The sequence below is a fragment of the Zalophus californianus genome, chromosome 1, assembly GCF_009762305.2.
Source record: "Zalophus californianus isolate mZalCal1 chromosome 1, mZalCal1.pri.v2, whole genome shotgun sequence".
In the NCBI taxonomy this organism is placed as follows: Eukaryota; Metazoa; Chordata; class Mammalia; order Carnivora; family Otariidae; genus Zalophus; species Zalophus californianus.
In genome coordinates this window covers 14,183,033-14,201,435 of record NC_045595.1, presented here as the reverse complement: position 1 = coordinate 14,201,435, position 18,403 = coordinate 14,183,033, and the positions used below count along the sequence as shown (strand labels likewise).

The window sequence follows — 18,403 nt, the reverse complement described above, 5'->3', positions numbered from 1 at the left end:
CATTCAAGACCTACATAACACGTTACTTGTGATGTCTCTTTAGCCTTCTTCAATTCATTAGTTTTAACCACATGTAATGGCTGAGATTCAACCATTTCTGACCTACAAAGATGATGTCACATGGTCCCACTCAAGAGAGCGGTCCCCAGGTTCTGGATGAAAAGGATCTTCAGGGATACCTGGGTGGCTCAGTCAGTTAAGCATCTGCCTTCAGCTCAGGTTATGATCCTAGGGTCCTGGGCTCAAGCCCCACGTCAGGCTCCCTGCTGAGCTGGCAGCCTGCTTCTCTCTCTCTCCCTTTGCCCCTCTCCCTGCTTATGTTCAGTCCAACAAATAAACAAATCTTTAAGGAAAAAAAAAAAAGAAAGAAAGAAAGAAAAGGATCTTCACCGGCCTCTCCCTTTACAGTGGACCCTTTTTCTGATCAGCATGCTGAGTCCAGCCCTATGATTCCATTTCAATGCTCAAAGTATCCCTGACGTGTCCAAAGCATCCCCAGCTCGTCCTGGGCTGTCCCTGCCTGCCCAGTCCTGGGATCACCACTCTCAAAGGAGCCCACTCCACACCTGCAGAGAGAAGCCAGGGTGTGACGGCTTTTCTCTCCAAAAACATAAAAGCTGGAATGTGACGGGAGGCTCAATCCAAAAACCAGGATACATCACAGGACAATGACCTAGACTAAACCCCAGCTCAGGGGCATGAAAGGAAGAGGGAGGGGCTGCCCTGGAGAGCAGGACCAGGAGACAAGACAATCACATTAACGCTGGACCTCACAGGGGACCAGACCAAGCCAAGACATTTTCTGACGAGTGAAGAATCTGACTGTGGAGAAAGAGAAGCCCCACGGATTAGACGTTAGACGATCCCAAAAAACTGTTGGTGCTGTTCATGTGACAACAGCAGTACTATGACAGAAAGATGGCTTTTGTTTCTAGAAATGCATACTAAACATGATAAGTCAAAATGACTGGGTATCACTAACTCATATGGCTCAACCTCAGAAGGAAGGGTGAAAATGACAAGTTGGATTTGCTTTAGAACTCTTCGGCAATGAAAAGAAAGGGGGAGAAGAAAATCTTCACAACTGCTGAACTGAGGAGATGGATGGTCAGGGTTTGTTTTATTTACCGAGAATTCATAACCAACATTTTTACACAATACGGATGGACGAAGTGGCCTCCTGGGATCTGGGTTAACTCTGTGGAGCCATGCACTCAAAAAGAGTAATGGAAAACAAGCACAGCTCTGACCAAACACCTTCCAATTCAGGATAAGGAGAGCCACCTCCCCAGATTCACTGGCAGCTGAGTTCTGCAAGGAGCTAAGCAGACAAGAAGGTGCCGTCCTCAGTTGTGACAAATGGCTGCCCACCAAGTTCAGCAAGCAGCCTATGTCTAGAAGCCATCCTGGCAACAGTCTGCAGGGATCCTAAGAAGCCTGGCTTGGCTCGGTAGTCCAGCTCACAAGGTGCTACCAGACCAACATATATATAAATGGCACAACGACCCATGGGGTCCCAGGACCCAGCATCCTGGTGTTTATCAAAGGAAGTAGGGTTCTGCTCTCAAGGAAAGCTCCTCTGGCAAGAAGAGTTCAAAGCCCCCAAGAGCATGACCCTGAGACTTGGAAAGAAACATCGAAGACTCAGCCAGACTCACTGCCCTTTTGCACCTTCCAGGCCACACTCTGTTCTGGGTCCCACTGAGCAGAGCAAGGTGTCATGACCCTTCTCTGTGGTCAGGACTATCACACACCACTGAAAGACCACACTGCCACCCTGCCAGGGCGACAACCCCAACTGCCCCTCAGCTGAGAGCCACTGCCCAGCATCTGCCCCCTCCAGCCTCCGTGCATGCTACTCTGCTGGGGCCTCTTGCCCTTCCCTCTCAGGGCAGGGCCTCCAAAGGCTCTGCTAACCAGCACCACCCCCACCCATACCTCCCATCAGAGGGGAGCCCTGCCTCACCCTTGGGGGATCATTGGCCCTGATGAAAACCACGGACAGGAACGCATGTCTGCTCCAGCCATAATTCCTCTGAGGACTCAGGGCCAACAGGGTATCCAGTGCAGTGAACACATCCCAGGAGGAGTGGCCACTCTGGCCGCCTGGTACTGTGGCAGCTCACACACTCATGGGTACACACACGCACTAGTGCGCACAGGCACATGTCTGAGCACCATGCACTCTGCCTGAACTCCCCTCTGGCCTCGTCCACACTCTGCCAGGTCTACCTGCCATCTAAGGGCCCTTCCTCTCAACTGAGGTCACGGCACCCTCCAGCAGCTCCATGAGGCTCCAGGATCCAGTCCGAGCCCCGTGGCATGGCATACCAGCCTGTGCCTACACCCACTCTCCCTCTACCCCAAGCCAAGTGTAGTGTCCCATGCCCACCCCTCTGCCTAGCAAACATGCCTTCCTGAACAACTCGAGGACCACTACTCACAAAGGCTTTCCCTGTGCAGGACAAACCACTCCCTCTTCTGGGCCCTCATAATCCCTAAGGTCAACTGCAGTTTGGGCAGCACCTGTCATTTCTAACAAAACAGTTACAGATGGTAAAGGATTCACTTTGACCCCCAGCGCTCAGAGAGCACAGCAAGGCAAGGAAGCAGGAATTGCTGAGAGGGCCAAGAGCCAAGGACCAGGCCGAAGAGGTTGGCCTGACAGCCTGTACAGTGGGGACAAAAGGAAACATGAACAGATATATGAGGGCTCCCAGGCTCACCCTGAAGGCAGTGTGGCCAGGCCTCAGTTCCTGACTCTGAACTCAAGTGGAGGGCCCAGCACAAGCGTGGTGAATCTCCCCAACATGTGACCGGGAGTAGCTGAGCATGGGGTCACTCCATTTCCCTACATTAGAGCTGCTGAAGAGACACTACAAAGATTAACAGGAGCAAAAATGAAGGAGAAGGAAAGAAAAAGAAGAGTGAAGGAGAATCAAAGACAATGAACAACTGTGGGACGATCGAACAACTCCCCAAATTTACTATGAAACACTGAATTGCACACATACAAACAAGAGACTCTACAGTATGTGATCATACCTCAATAAAGCTATTAGAAGAAATGCCTCCTTTTCTTTCGTTGTGAGAGCTGGAAAGAGAACTTTTTTAGTTAATACTGGTATTGTACTAGTGTTAACTTTGCCCCCAATCATACTGAATCTGGGTTAAGAAATTAGGGTAAATAAGGTAAGAAGTCATTTCACTTATGTGACCGACACATAAACCCTTTCTCTCCCCTGATTGCCCAGAGAGTCCTAACCATTTGGAAACAAACCCACGAAATCCAATAAGGGGAAAGTGCCGGACAAACACTTGCCAGAGCTCCTGCAAGGTTACCAGCGTCTTATCTCCAATTTTCTCAAGGTGTGCTTATATCACAGCTGAACTGAGTGTTCACAAAACCAGATGGAAAAAGTCCCACTCAAATTTTAAACTCACCACTTTCCAGAACCCCTGGACTGTATCGAACCCATTCCTCCTCTTCATAAGCTACAGGCCAGTAAGCAGAAGATGATCTGTTTACCTGGCTGATCATGAATATGTCAGGACAGACTTCCATGATGAATTCTGAAGGCAGCCAGGACTATGGTTTTGAAGACGAGGTAGTAACTCTTTAGCCAAGTATCTTACTACTAAATAGGAAAAAGAAGCCCAAGTGTATGTACACAAGACTACAACTGATGGGGCCACCAGGCTGGCTCAGTTGGTAGAATAAGCAACTCTTCATCTCAGGGACATGAGTTGAAGCCCCACGCTGGGTATGGAGCCTACTTAAAAAAGACTACAGGGCACCTGGGTGGCTCAGTTGGTTAAGCAACTGCCTTCGGCTCAGGTCATGATCCTGGTCGAGTCCCGCATCCGGCTCCCTGCTCAGCAGGGAGTCTGCTTCTCCCTCTGACCCTATCCCCTCTCATGTGCTCTCTCTCTCTCTCAAATAAGTAAATAAAATCTTAAAAAAAAAAAAAAAGACTACAACTGATGCGGAGCCTCTGTTTATCTGTTTACCTGTTGATGGCCACTGGCATTGTTTCCAGTCTGGGGCTCTCATGAATGAAGCAGCTATAAACGCTCAGAACAGCCTCACGTGGGGAAAACCGCCTTTGTTTCTCTGCTGGGCCACAGTAGTGGGTGTGAACCATTCCATCAGCAAGGTATGAAAGTTCCAAGTGGTTTTCCATCCAGCCTTTTAAAAAATTTGAGCCACTCTTGAGTGGGCAGTGATATCTCTGTGTGGTCTTTCTTTTAAGTTTCACTGGGGTATAACTGACATACAATAAACAGTGCAGGTTTAAAGTGTACAATTTTACAAACTGACATACATCAATATATGTAAACACCCACAATCAAGATAATGAATACATCCATCACCAAGTCTCCTTATGCCCTTTGTCATCCCTTCCTTTTTTTCCTTCCTCCCCCAACCACTGATCTGCTTTCTATTACTATTAGTTAGCTAGCTCTTTCTAGAGCTTTATATGAACAGAATCACAGAGTATATACTCTTTTTTTGTCAGAGTGCTTCTTTTACTCAGCGTAATTATTCTGAGATGCATCCACATCATTGTGTGTATCAACAGTTCATTCCTTTTTTTTTTTTTTTTAAGCCGGGTAGTGTTCCCAACTTAGATTTTTACCATAATTCCCATATTTGAAGAAAACATGACAATAGCGACCATCAAAAGGAAATATTCAACTAGGCAGGCCAGAAGGTTTGTTAACACCAGCTATTATGCAAAGCGCTTCTGAAATTACCTTTCCCTGCCCTTTGAGGGGTGGGGGAATGGCCCAGGAAAGATTCAGATAAGCAAAAGAAAATGGTCCCTTGTAGCTTAAGGACACTTGGCAGGACTATGTCAGCACTTTTCATCCCAGGATCTCAAGGGCTTTAAGAAATACCAGTTTTATTTCATATATAAGAAAACAAATGTTACTTGAACTGACTCAGAGCTCAGCAGGAGTCACCCTTGCCTGCCATTCTCCTACTCTGGCAGGTACATATATTCTGCCTCTAAACAAACTTTCAGGTAAAACCAACTGAACAAAACTGGTATCAAATGTGGTTGCACGTCCGGAAACAGTGTGGCAGCTCCTGGAAGGGCTACACACAGAGCTCCCACACAACCCAGCAATCTCACCTACAGCCACACAGAAACTTGCACACGAATGTTCACAGCAGCATTGTTCATAACAGCTACAAGTGGAAACAACCCAAACATCCACCAACAGACAAGTGGATAAACAAATTGTGGTCTGTCTGTACTGTGAAATATTATTCAGTCACAGAAAGAAAAGGGAGTAGATACATGTTACAACATGGTTGAACCTTGAAAACATGCTCAGTGAAAGAAGCCAGACACAGAAGACCACACATGGTCATTTATATCAAATGTTCACAGTAGGTTAACCTGAGACATTAAGATTAGTGGTTGCCTGGGGTTGGAGAAAGCAGAACCAACAGGCTAAGAGGTGTGCGGTTTCTTTTTAGGGTGAGGAAACTGTCCAAAAATTGATTATGGAGAAGGCTGCACACCTGTGAATATACTAAGAGGTACTGAACTGTACACTCTAAATGGGCAAACCGTACGGTCTATGAATTCTATCTCAAGAAAGCTGTGAAACAGGGGTGGCTGCACAGCATTTGATAAGTCACAGCCACTCACCCAATAAGATAAAATCAAAAGGCATTCAAAATGGGTTTTTTGAGTCTTTCTGAAAGCCCCATCATACAGTTAGCTACACAGCCAACTCCTAAGGACAAATAAGAAAAACCCCAAATGTTGTAGGCAGCCAAAGCCACCACCTGGCCCAGGAGATAATCAACTTTTTTCTACTTCCCAATTCTATTCAGACTTTCCTGCCCCCAAATTCAGGGCCTTCTCTTGCGATACAAAGGATATTACTCCCAATTCCCAAACACAAAACTTAGGCTACAGGTGAGTGGGTCATCAGAGTTAATTAAAGGCAAGGAAGGACAGACCCTTTTGATGTCATCAGAACTCAAGTGAGCTCAACTGCAACATCTACCTTTGGTGGAGAGTTTTAAGGCTCTTATTTTATACAGCTCAGTGTCCAGGTGCAGAAAAATAGATTATTTCAACTTAAAGAGAAGGACACACCCTGCAATTAATTGCAAACGGAATGCAAGGAACAAAACTAGAAGTCAGAGCTGCTGTATTATATTACAGTTTAAAGAGAATTTGCAATAAAACAATCACCTTTCCCAATCCTGAGCTGCCATGAATCATGACACACTGCTCAACTGAGAAATCTTTCTCCTCAGCCTTCTGGACACACTGGACACAAGTTATAGACAGCACTTATCTGATCCATCTGAACATAAGTCCAGATTTCATCTATGTTTAAAAGTAACAAAAATAAAACTCCTTATACCCCCTTTTTACAGCTGTGGAAACAGAGAAGTCTACAGAGTATGGGAAACTACAGGTGTTAATATGAGCCTCCAACAGCTCATTCATTTCTCCAGGCAAACTCTTCCAGTCTCTACCTTCCTCCACCATATGTACACCAAACTGAAAAAACATACATACTTGCGCACCTGTTCTCCCTGATGCTCCGCCCATCAGGCGTCTATTTTTAAGGAATCTGGGGTTAGAATGAGTCAAATGTTTTCTGCTTCTATTAGGGGCTAAAAGAAAATCCAAGTGGGTGGTCTACCCACGGGAGTGACTCAATCAACTAGAATGCAAGCCCTCCTCCCCCAAGGACAGAGTCTGAGCTCACTCTGGCTGAGATGGGGTGGCTCCCCCAGCCCTGACAGTGGGTCCTCATGCCAAGGGACCCCTGTGACAAGGGATCCCAGCCCAAGACCCCAGCCAGTCCTCTCTGCCACTTCAGGGCAGGGACCTAGGTTCAAGAAGTGTGAGCGTGATACTTCCCATAACACAACCCAAACTTAAAATACCTAAGTAGCTTTCCCTAAACATTCACATCATTGAAAACAAAATTTTCCAACGTGGCAGTACCACTTATGTAAAACCCGCTATCACTGCCCCGCTTGAGGAACAAACTCAAACCTAACTTTTCCAAGGCAGAGCTGTGGAATTACATAACACGTCGGTTTCAGCAACAGGCAATGTAAGGAGGAAAAACAAAACGCAACCTGACTCTTGAATAATCTTGTAACAGCCAGCGAGTATGGGATTCTCCACTGGAGGCAAAAATTCCGTTTCTGCTCCGGGAGCTTCGACCCTCCCCTCTCCAGCGTCCCTGGGCCCGGGGAAACTTGAACCCGTGGCTCAGTAGGCATGATTAAGGGGGTGGGGGGGTGGGGCAGGGAGGACGGATCGGCCAGAGGGGGTACCGGGACAGATCACCACCCCGCGAGCTGGCTTGAGCAGGACACGGACCCAGCAGGAGGGAAACTCGGAGACAGGTCACCCCCGACCTGGCTAGGCACGGACCGAGAGCAGGTCACCTCGGACACGCCCGGAAGGGACTTCGGGCAGGTGACCTAAGACGCGGCCTGAGATAGATTCTGAGCAAATCACACAGACCCAACTAGAGCCGGACTCGGAAAAGGTCTCCCCGGGCCCGGCTGGAGACCGAGAACCGAGGCAGGTTACTCCGGACCCGGCCGGAATTGCGGGACCCGGGGAAGGTCAGCCCGGGCCGGGCCTGAGTGGGGAACCAGGGACAGGTTACTCCGAACCCGGCCAGAGTGCGGGACCCGGGGCAGGTTCCCAGGCGCCGAGGCCCGGCCCGGGCTTCCGGCGCCGCCATGTGCCGCTCACCTGCGCGTCCAGCTGTCCGGCCGCAGAGCCCGCGCCCGCGCCAACCGGGCCGCCCGCGCCACCTCCTCCGGGGCCGCCGGGGCCCCCCGGGGGCGTCTGCGTCTGGCTGGGGAGGGTGAAGTCGGTGAACTCGAACTCCGAGCCCTGTGTGTCGGCGCCGAGCAGCTCGGCTTCCTCGGTGTCCAGGAAGGTGAGCGTCTGGGAACTGGGCCCGTATGCCTCCACGCTCATGGTGCCGCCGAGTAGGGCCCTCAGGCCGGCTCCGCGCCGCACTCGAGCCCGCCGCCGCGCTGAGGCCTAGGCCGCAGGCCTCGGGCCGCCGCCGCCGCCGCGCCCACGCTCCTGAACCGGACTGAAACGCCCGCCGCGGCGCGAGCCGGGCCAAGAGCCACGCGTGCCGAGCCGCCGCCGCTGCCACTGAGCCCCTCAGTGCCGCTGCTCCCCTCGGAGCCGCCCGCCGCTCGCAGCCCCCGGCAGGAACCGCCGCCGCCGCCGTGCGCGTGCGCGAGCCCGACGCCGGCGCAGGTGCGCGTGCGCGAGCCCGACCCCGGCGCAGGCGCGCGCGCTCCTCGCGGACGCCTCCAACCGCGCCCGGACGCCCGCAGCCGAGCGGGCCGGTGGAACACTCAGCGCGCACGCGCGGGAGGCGGGGGTTTTAACCGCCGTCGCGGCGGCCGCACGAGGACGTGGTCCCGCCCCAACCGCTGCCCAGTGGCGCCCGGCGGCGTGACCGAGATGGTTGCTTCCGTGGGGGTGGCGAGAGTGCCTCAGGTTAACTGAGCACTATCTGGTTGCTTTACAAAGGTGGTCTCGGTACAACCAGTTGAGAAAGCTGGGCAGGGACGATGTACCTCCATCTCTGGGAGAAGCTCCCTGGGCCTCAATTTCCCCATCTGTAAAATGGGGTTGCCCGGCACAGAACGGGTGCTCCGTATTAATTGGTTGAATAAAGGAATGGGGACAGTCCTTAGCACGGAGTTTGGCACAGGGCAATGGTGATGGCTGCTGCTTTGGACGATAATCATAACAATAATGTTAATTATTAATTATTTCATTAGCTATAATAACGATATATTGTAATTATTAATTACACTAATTATAATCACATAATTTTTAATCTTATTCAGAGGCAGTATATAGCAAAGTGATTGGGAGCACTTGCTCTGGGGTGAAATCCAGACCTGGACACCTGCCAGCTGTGTGACTTTGTACACGTGACTTCACCTCTCAGGGCCTAGAGTTTCCTCTCCTGGGAGAGGGAAATACCATCCATTAATGGGATGAAGAGGGGCCCCTGGCTGGCTCAGTGGGTGGAGCCTGTCACTGGATCTCCAGGTTGTGAGTTCGAGCCCCATGTTGGGTGTAGAGATTGCTTTAAAAAATAATATAAAAAAAAATGGGATGAAGAATACATGAATTACTATTCACTCCCTTAAGTATTTATAAAGGAAAATTCCACATGGACAGAGGTTGGCTTTGTTCACAGCACAGTCTTTCCCAAGGGGAGAATAATGCCCCCACGCAGTAAGTGCTCAGGAAACGTTTGTTCAAGTTCAGCTACTGGTTTATGAACTTAACTCCAAGCCTCAGCTTCCTTTTTTATTTTTTATTTTTATTTTTATTTTTTTTAGATTTTATTTATTTGTTTGACAGAGAGAGACATAGCGAGAGAGGGAACACAAGCAGGGGGAGTGAGAGAGGGAGAAGCAGGCTTCCCCGTGGAGCAGGGAGCCCAATGTGTGGCTCGATTCCAGGACCCTGGGATCACGACCTGAGCTGAAGGCAGACGCTTGACGACTGAGCCACCCAGGCGCCCCTCAGCTTCCTTTTTTATATAGCAACTCAGAGAACCTCCCCACCTCCACTTCCCTTTTTGTCACAATATTCTGGGGCCCTATAAATACTTGAAGTTCACAGGGCTCCTGGTTTGCACGGCTACACTAAAAGTTCCTGATCCTGCATGGTTCCTCATTTTCCAATATTCCTGTCACTACATTGATAAGAGTTTCCTTTTTCTTTCTTTACATCTTTTCTGGCCTCCTACCATGCATTAAAATGTGGGAATATAGAAATTAAATAATTAGGTCCCCAGGAAGACACAGTTTAAGAGGAAATTCCAACAAACCAATAGATGGTTTCAATAAAACACAAAGCGCTCTTTGGAAAATATTCAACTGAACTGATAGAAGCATTTAAAACCAATCTAGTAACACCTATCAGAGTTTTAAACACCTCCTCCTCCTCTCCTTTGACCTAGCCATTCCACTTCTAAGGAGTGCCTCCTTATTTTCTACGTACAGTCACATTTGCAAAATGCCATTTTGGATGATACACTAAAACACTATCTACTTAACACAAAAAAAGTTGGTAATGGAATTGTGGGGAGAAAAGACACAGGCACATAGAAAATAAACAGCAACATGGCAGAAATAAGTCCCTATTCGTAATTACTTAAATGTAAATAGATTAAACTCTTCACTTACAAGGCAGAGATTGTCAGATGGGTTAAAAAAAAAAAATGATCCGACTAGGGGTGCCTGAGTGGCTCAGTCGCTTAAGTGTCTGCCTTTGGCTCAGGTCATGATCTCAGGGTCCCTGCTTCTCCCTTTCCCTCTGCCCCTCCCCCTGCTCATGCTCTCTCTCTCTCTTTCTCTCTCTCTCTCAAATAAAATCTTTTTAAAAAATGATCCGACTGGGGCACCTGGGTGGCTCAGTCGTTAAGCGTCTGCCTTCGGCTCAGGTCATGATCCCGGGGTTCTGGGATCGAGCCCTACATCGGGCTCCCTGCTCCGCGGGAAGCCTGCTTCTCCCTCTCCCACTCCCCCTGCTTGTGTTCCCTCTCTCACTGTGTCTCTCTCTGTCAAAGAAATAAAATCTTAACCAAAAAAAAAAAAAAATGATCCACAAGAGACCCAGTTTAGACTCAAAAACACAAATAGGTTGCAAGCAGAGGGATAGAAAGAGATAGTCCATGCAAACAACAACAAAAAGAGAGCTGGATTGGCTATATTAATATCAGATAAAATAAACGTTAAGACAAAAATTATTACTCAAGACAAAGAACATTATATAATGACAAAAGTTTCAATCTATTAAGAAGATACAATAATTATTGGGATGTCTGGGTGGCTCAGTCGTTAAGCGCCTGCCTTCGGCTCAGGTCATGATCCCGGGGTCCTGGGATCGAGCCCCGCATCGGGCTCCCTGCTCCACGGGAAGCCTGCTTCTCCCTCTCCCACTCACTCTGCTTGTGTTCCCTCTCTTGCTGTGTCTCTCTCTGTCAAATAAATAAAATCTTAAAAAAAAAAAAAGGAAGATACAATGATTATAAACGTGCATGCACCTAACAACAAAGTCCCAAAATACATGAGGCAAAATGGGATAAAACTGAAAGAAGAAATAAACAATTTAATAGTAACTATGGATAACAATAGAGAAAAGAAGTCAAGGACTTGCTTCCAGACTGGAATGTTAGAGTGGATTGTGATTTAAGACCACCCCCAGAGGGTCCAGAGGACACAATTTTTCTCTGTGACTAGGAGAAGTGAATTTGTGGGCGCGGGGGTTGGGGGGAGCCCCAGCATCCTTAAGGTGAGCTCTCTGATCACTCATCTCTGTAGGCCAGAACTTATAGTGGCAACAGTGGCCACTGAATTGGGAAACCTAAATGTAATGAGAGTAATTGGACTCTGGGGAGGTAGGGGCCCAGTGGTGGCCCTCAACCACCAAAGGCAAGGTAGGTGTGGTTACGATAATGGATAGCAGGGTCAAAGGAGCACTCAGAATAGTCTGACCCACAGAACAGTCTGTGGTTTGGGCTAGTTGATCAGGGTACCCCCAGAAGTGAAATAGATGGGAAGCTTACTAAACCCTTATTTGTTCTATTTGTTCTGTATGAGCAGAAGAGTTCTAGATCAAGTGAACGAAAGTCTAACTTGAATCATAAAAACAGAGAGTCACAGCCCCTCAATCAACTTCTGGAGTTGAGCCAGTTCACAAACCCAAGTCCCTCGAATAAAGGGGAGGCCAGGTCACCTTGAGGAAAGACCCTAGTATACTACTGAAAATTTATACTATTAATCTTTCTCTCAGCCTCCCCCCCTCCCCGGGACCTATGGCTGGCCCTTTACCAGGGTGACTGTGCGTTGGGGAAAAGGCAATAATCAGACCTCTCAGGGATTACTGGACACTGGCTCTAAACTGACACTAATTCCAGGAGACCCAAAACATCACTGTTGTCCACCAGTCAGAGTAGGGCCTTCTGGAGATGAGATATGGGTCCAGTGGGTCCCCAACCCCATCCTGTGGTTATTTCCCCAGTTCTGGAATGCACAATTGGAATAGATACACCTGGCAGAATCTTCCTATCGGTTCCCTGACCTGTGGAGTAAGGGCTATTATGGGAGCGAGGGGCATAGCAAAGGGAAAGCCACTAGAACTGCCTCTACCTAATAAAATGGTACACCAAAGCAATACTCTTGGGATTCCAGAGATTAGTGCTACGATTCTCACTCCATTCCCATTCAACGCTCCTATGTGGCTTGTGCAGAGGACAGATGGAGCTGGGAGCATGACGGTGGATTATTGCAAGCGTAACCAGGTGGTAACTCCAATTGCAGCTGTTCAACCAATGTGGTTCCATTGCTTAAGAAAATGAACACACCCCCTGGTACCTGGTGTGCAGCTCTTGGGCAGGCAGATGTCTTTTTCTCTAATCCTGTACCTAAGGGCCGCCAGAAGTTGTTTGCTTTCAGCTGGCAAAGCCAGCAATACAGCTTCATGGTCCTATCTCAGGGGTATATCCACTCTCCAGCCTTATGTCCTAATTTAAGTATCAGGAATCTTGACCATCTTTATCTTTCCCTTCCAGGAGATACTGCTCAAGGCCATTACATCGATAACATTCTGTCGACTGAGCCTAGCGAGGAAAGAGAAAATCCTCTAGACTTATTGGCAAGACATTCTCTTATCAGAAGATGGGAAGTAAATCTGACAAAATTTCAGGGACCATCCAGGTCAGTGAAATTTCTAGACATCCAGCGGTGTGGGGAAATGCTGAGATACCCCTTCTAAGGTAAAGGATAAGTTGTCGCATCCGGCGCCTACCACAACCAAACAAGAAGCATAATGCCTAGTGGGCCTCTTTGTATTTGGAGGCGACAGATTCCTCATTTGGGTGTGCTCCTCTGGCCTTTTTACTGGGTGCCTCAAAAAACTTAGTTTTAAGGAGGGGAGGGGTGGCCAGGACAAGAGAAGGCTCTGCAACTGACCCAGCCTGCCTTGCAAGTCGTTCTGCCACTTGAGCCACGAGATCCAGCAGTTACGATGGTGCTCAAAGTGGCCATGGCTGATAGGGATGCTGTAAGAGAATCACAGCGCAGGCCCTTAGGATTTTGGAGCAAGACCCTGCCCTCCTGTGCAGATAACTACCCTCCTCTTGTGAAACAGCTCTAGGCCTTGGTAATGACTGAATACTGCCCCATGGGCCATGAAGGTACCATGTGACCTGAGCTACCCACCATGAACTTGATATTGTCTGACACATCAACCCGGAAAGGTGGGAAGGCACAGCAGCACTCCACCATCAAAGGGAAGTGGTGTATATACCAGATCTGGACCAAGCAGATCCCAAAGTCACAGGTAAGCCCCATGAAGAAGTGGCCCAAATGCCCGTGGTCCCCACCTGTGCTCTGCTGCCTTACTTCTCCTGTTTCTGTATCTATGGTCCTGTGGAGTTCATTATGATGGGCTCACAGAGGAAACGATCTTAGGCCGGCATTATCCAATACGTAGGCACCACCTAAAGGGGACAGCTGCAACACTAGCATCCCTCTGGGACATCCGGGAAGGGCAACGGGGAAGGGAAGTCTTCCCAGCGGGCAACGCCTCAAGCAATACGCTTAGTTGTTCATTTTGCTTGGAAGGAGAACGGGCCAAACATGCAACTTTATACTGATTTATGGGCTGTTGCGGATGGCTTGTTTGGATGGTCAGAGAATTGGAAGGAATTCTCTGGAATTCCTTCCAATTGGAAAATTCATGACAAAGAAATCTGGGAAAGAGGTATGTGGAATAGACCTCGTGGAATGGGGGGAGGTGTGAAGATATTTATGTCCCGAGTGAATGCTTACCAAAGAGTGACCTCAGCAGAGGAGGATTTTCATAGTCAAGTGATAGGGTAAAACCTGTTCCATGGATTCCAGGCAGCCTCTTTGCCCTGCCACCCCCACCATTGCCCAGTGGGCTCATGAACCATGAGGCCATGTGGCAGGAACGGAGGTTATGCATGGGCTCAGCAATATGGACTTCCATTCACCAATGCCAGTCTGGCTGTGTCCACAGCTGACTGCCCAATCAGCCAGTAGCAGAGACCAACACTGAGCCCCCAATATGGCCCCATTCCCTGAGGTGAGCAGCCAGCCACCTAGTGGTAGGTTGATTACAATGGTTCCATTTTGGGAAGGATCCGCCATCATGGTGTTCCACACAGCGTTCCTCCCTACCAAGGAACTCGTTTCCCCTGTAAATAAAATGCAGTGATGGACCCATTCATGTGGAATTCACTGGTTTTCTCATGGTCCCCGCTGCCTTGAAGCAGCTGGTTTGGTAGAGCAGTCGAATAGCCATTTGAAGACTCAGGTACAGCCCCGGCAAGGTGGTGGCACTGCATTGCAGGGCTGGGGCACGATTCTCCAGGAGGCTGTGTGTACTCCAAATCAGCATCCAATATATGGTGCTGTTTTTTCCTCCAACCAGGATTCAAGGATCCAGGAATCGAGGATCCAGGAGTTATTACCCCCAGTGACCCACTAGCGAAGTTTCGGCTTCCTGTCCCTATGACCTTATGCTCTCCTGGCCTAGCGGCCTTTATGTCAAAGGGAGGAATGCTTAGACCAGGAGAAACAATGATCCCATTGAGCCAGAAGTTAAGACGACCACCTGGCCACTCCGGGTTCCTCACGCCTTGGAATTAACAGGCAAAGAAGGGAGTTACTGTGCTGATGGGGGTGATTGATCCTGACCACCAAGGAGAATCGGCCAGCGACTCTGCAGTGCAGGTAAGGAAGAGCATATCTGCTCTGGAATATTGGAGATCCTGAAGTTATCTCTTGGTATTCCCATGCGCTTAGTGTTATCATTAAGGTCAATGGAAAATTACAACACAATTAGGCCAGGACCACTCATGGCCCAGACCCTTCGGGAATGAAGATTTGGCTCGCCCCTCGAAGTAAAGAACCATGAGCACTCAGGTGCTTGCTGAGGGCAAAGGGAATATGGAATGGGTGGTAGAAGAAGCTAGTTAAGACCAGCCATGCCCACAGGGCCAGCTACAGGGGTGAGGACTGTAACTGTTATGCGTATTTCTTCCTTCCTCTGTTATGAATGTGTGCGCGTATAATGTAGATAGCAAATATCTTTGTTTTCTTCCTTCTCTTCTCCCCTTCTCATGTGACACGATGTATTGACTTTATATCATAGCATTTAAGCGTTGTCAACTTCACATCATAGTATTTAACCTACAGGATATCAGGGTCAAGAATAAACAACACCCGCGGACTTTGCCTTCTTTCTGGAGAAAGGACTAGTGCATTTCCAGTTGTTCTCCGGAGAGTTGCATCATGTTAGGTGAAATTATGACCTTGTTAGTGTCTTTACAGAACATTAAGTATGATTTAAGGACATGTGTATGATTGTCCAGTTGAGAAGAGGTGGACTTATGATGGTTAATTTTCTGCATCAACTTCACTAGACCACAGTACCCTGATGTTTGGTCAAACATTATTTTAGATGTTTCCATGAAGGTATTTTTCAGGTGAGATGAACAATTAAATCAGCAGACTTTGAGTAAAGCAGATTCCTCTCCATAGCATGGGTGGGTCTTATCCAATCAGTTGAAGGCCTTAATAGAAAAAGACTGACCTTCTCAAGAAAAAAGGAATTTTGCCAGGAAACTGCCCTTGGACTCAAAGTGCAACCTTTCCTGGGTCTCTGGCCTGGTGGCCTACCGAGGAGATGTTGACTCGGCCAAGTTTCCATAATCATGTGAGCCAGCTGTCTGAAATAAATTCTCAATCTCCTCCCCCTCTCCCTCATCCCCCCTCCCTCTCCCACTTTCCCTCTCTCTCACTTTCTGTTCTGTTGGTTCTATTTTTATGGAGAATTTTGACTCATGCACCATGCAATGGGGAAAAGCATTCTTTTTAACAAATGATGCTGGGACAAGTGGACATCCACAGGCAAAAGAGAGAGAGAGGTAGAATTCAGAACCCTACATCACATCATATACAAAAATTAACTCACAATGGATCCAAGATCTAAATCCATCAAACTCTTAGAAGAAAACACAAGGGATAATCTTTGTGATCTTGACATAGACAAAGGTTTCTTAGACATTGACAGTAAAAGCGTCAGCAGCCAAAGAAAAACTAGACCAACTGGACTTGATGAAAATTGTGCAAACCTTTCTGTACCAAAGGACACCATGAAGAAAGGGAAAAGATAATTGACAGAATGGGTTGAACCCCTAACCCCCAATGCGATGGTATTAGGAAGTGGGGCCTTTGGGAGGAAATGAGGGGTAGGCGAGGTCATGAGGGTGGGGCCCTTATGACAGGATCCGTGCCCTCATAAGAAGAGACACCAGAGAGTTTCATCCCCCCTCCTGCCAGGCAAGGACACAGCAAGACAGTGGCCATGTATAAGCCCCAAAGAACCCTCACCAGGAACCTCAACCCAAGGCTGGCACCGTGGGCTTGGACTTCCAGCCTCCAGAACAGTGAGAGATGAATGTCTGTTGCTCAAGCCCCCCAGTCTACAGGATTATAGCGGCCCAAGCAGACTAAGATAGCACCCTTCTTGAAAATCAACTGATTGCGGACGTCAGGCTTTACTTCTTGATTCCCAGTTCCATTGCATTAATATGTCTATCCTCATGCTAGTACCACTCTGTCTTGATTACTGCGGTTTGGAGTGATTTCCAAAATCAGGAAGTATGAGTCCTCTGATTTTGTTCTATTTTTTTTTTTTTAAGGTTGTTTTCTGGAGGAGAACTGCCTTTTTGAGTCCTCTGTCCCCTTTTATTTTTTTAAATTTATTTTTAAAGATTTTATTTATTTGACAGAGAGAGACACAGCGAGAGAGGGAACACAAGCAGGGGGAGTGGGAGAGGGAGAAGCAGGCTTCCCGCAGAGCAGGGAGCCCGATGCGGGGCTGGATCCCAGGACCCTGGGATCATGACCTGAGCCAAAGGCAGACGCTTAACTGACTGAACCACCCAGGCGCCCCTCCTCTGTCCCTTTTAAATGATTCGTATTTTTATTTTGGCATGGTAGGAGTTCTATCTTCTGGATACAAGTCCCTCATCAGATGTATGATTGGCAAATGTTTTCTGCCCAGTCCATGGGTTGTCTTTTTTACTTTCCTGATAGTATTATTTGCAGGACCAAAGTTTTAAATTTTGATCAAGTCCACCTTGTCTGTTTTTCCTGCTGTTGCCCCGTGCTTTCGGTGTTGTTTCTAAGCGACTCTTGCCTAATCCAAGGTCACAGAGATTTATTCCTGTATACGGCGGGGGTCTGACTTCATTCTTTTGTGTGTGGACATCCAGCTGTCCCAGCACCACTTGTCGAAAAGATTGTTCTTTCTCCGTTGAATTGTGTTGGCACCCTTATCGATGTTTTTTAGTGTAAATATGTGCCATGCAATATTTGGAATATACTCAAGCTAAAAAATTATTATTTGTCTATCTGGAATTCAAATTTACCCTGGGCATCCCGGGTTTGTATTTGCTGAATCTGGCAACTCTATACTGGCATCTAGTGGGTAGAGGCCAGGGATGCTGCTAGAAGTCCTACAACACCCAAGGCAGTCTCCTCCCCTCCCCTCCCCAGGGAAATCCGGCCCAAAATGGTGAAAGTGCTGAGGTTGAGAAACCCCTCCCATGAAACAAACAAGGGGATAGCGTCACCTGACAACCGGTACCACAGCAACTCTGAGAGTAGGTGGCATTGGCCCATTTCCCGGGAGTGGAAACTGAGGCTCAGAGCAGTGAAACACACTGCAAAATTTGAATCCAACACTGGGGGAGAGGAGGGTAGGATTCGCCTGGATACTCTTTAAAAAATTGTCCAGGAGAGGGGCGCCTGGGTGGCTCAGTCGTAAAGCATCTGCCTTCGGCTCAGGTCATGATCCCAGGGTCCTGGGATCGAGCCCCGCATCGGCTCCCTGCTCCGCGGGAAGCCTGCTTCTCCCTCTCCCACTCCCCCTACTTGTGTTCCTGCTCTCGCTGTCTCGCTCTCTGTCAAATAAATAAAATCTTTAAAAAAAAAAAAAATTGTCCAGGAGAAATTGTCCCAGAAGGGAACCCAGGGGCTTTTCAAAGGGACCTGGGGTGTCCCCCTTGATACAGGCCTCTCAATCTCCAAGGACCCTTGGACCCTCAATCTCCAAGGACCCCCTCCCCCACCAGGCACTCAGCTTGAGAAGGTCCTGGATAGTCCCAGGAATCTGCATTTTCTTAAAGATTTTTTTTTTTTTAGGGACGCCTGGGTGGCTCAGTCGTTAAGTGTCTGCCTTCAACTCAGGTCATGATCCCAGGGTCCTGGGATGGAGCCCCGCCTCGGGCTCCCTGCTCAGCAGGAAGCCTG

General features: G+C 48.4%; 1 protein-coding gene across 3 annotated transcripts in view; it reads right to left on the bottom strand.

Moving 5' to 3' along the window:
• The window catches only part of UPF1 (UPF1 RNA helicase and ATPase), a 37,315-nt gene extending 29,077 nt beyond the window's left edge, over positions 1–8,238 (bottom strand). For 2 of the 3 annotated variants that reach the window (XM_027583922.1, XM_027583924.1), the window contains exon 1: positions 7,758–8,238. In XM_027583922.1, coding sequence (XP_027439723.1) covers positions 7,758–7,988 — 231 coding nt within the window. In that variant the 5' untranslated portion in view covers positions 7,989–8,238. The remainder of the gene's footprint in view (positions 1–7,757) is intronic. The other variant, XM_027583923.1, reaches the window with a different exon arrangement.
• Between the last annotated feature and the right edge of the window lie 10,165 nt (positions 8,239–18,403).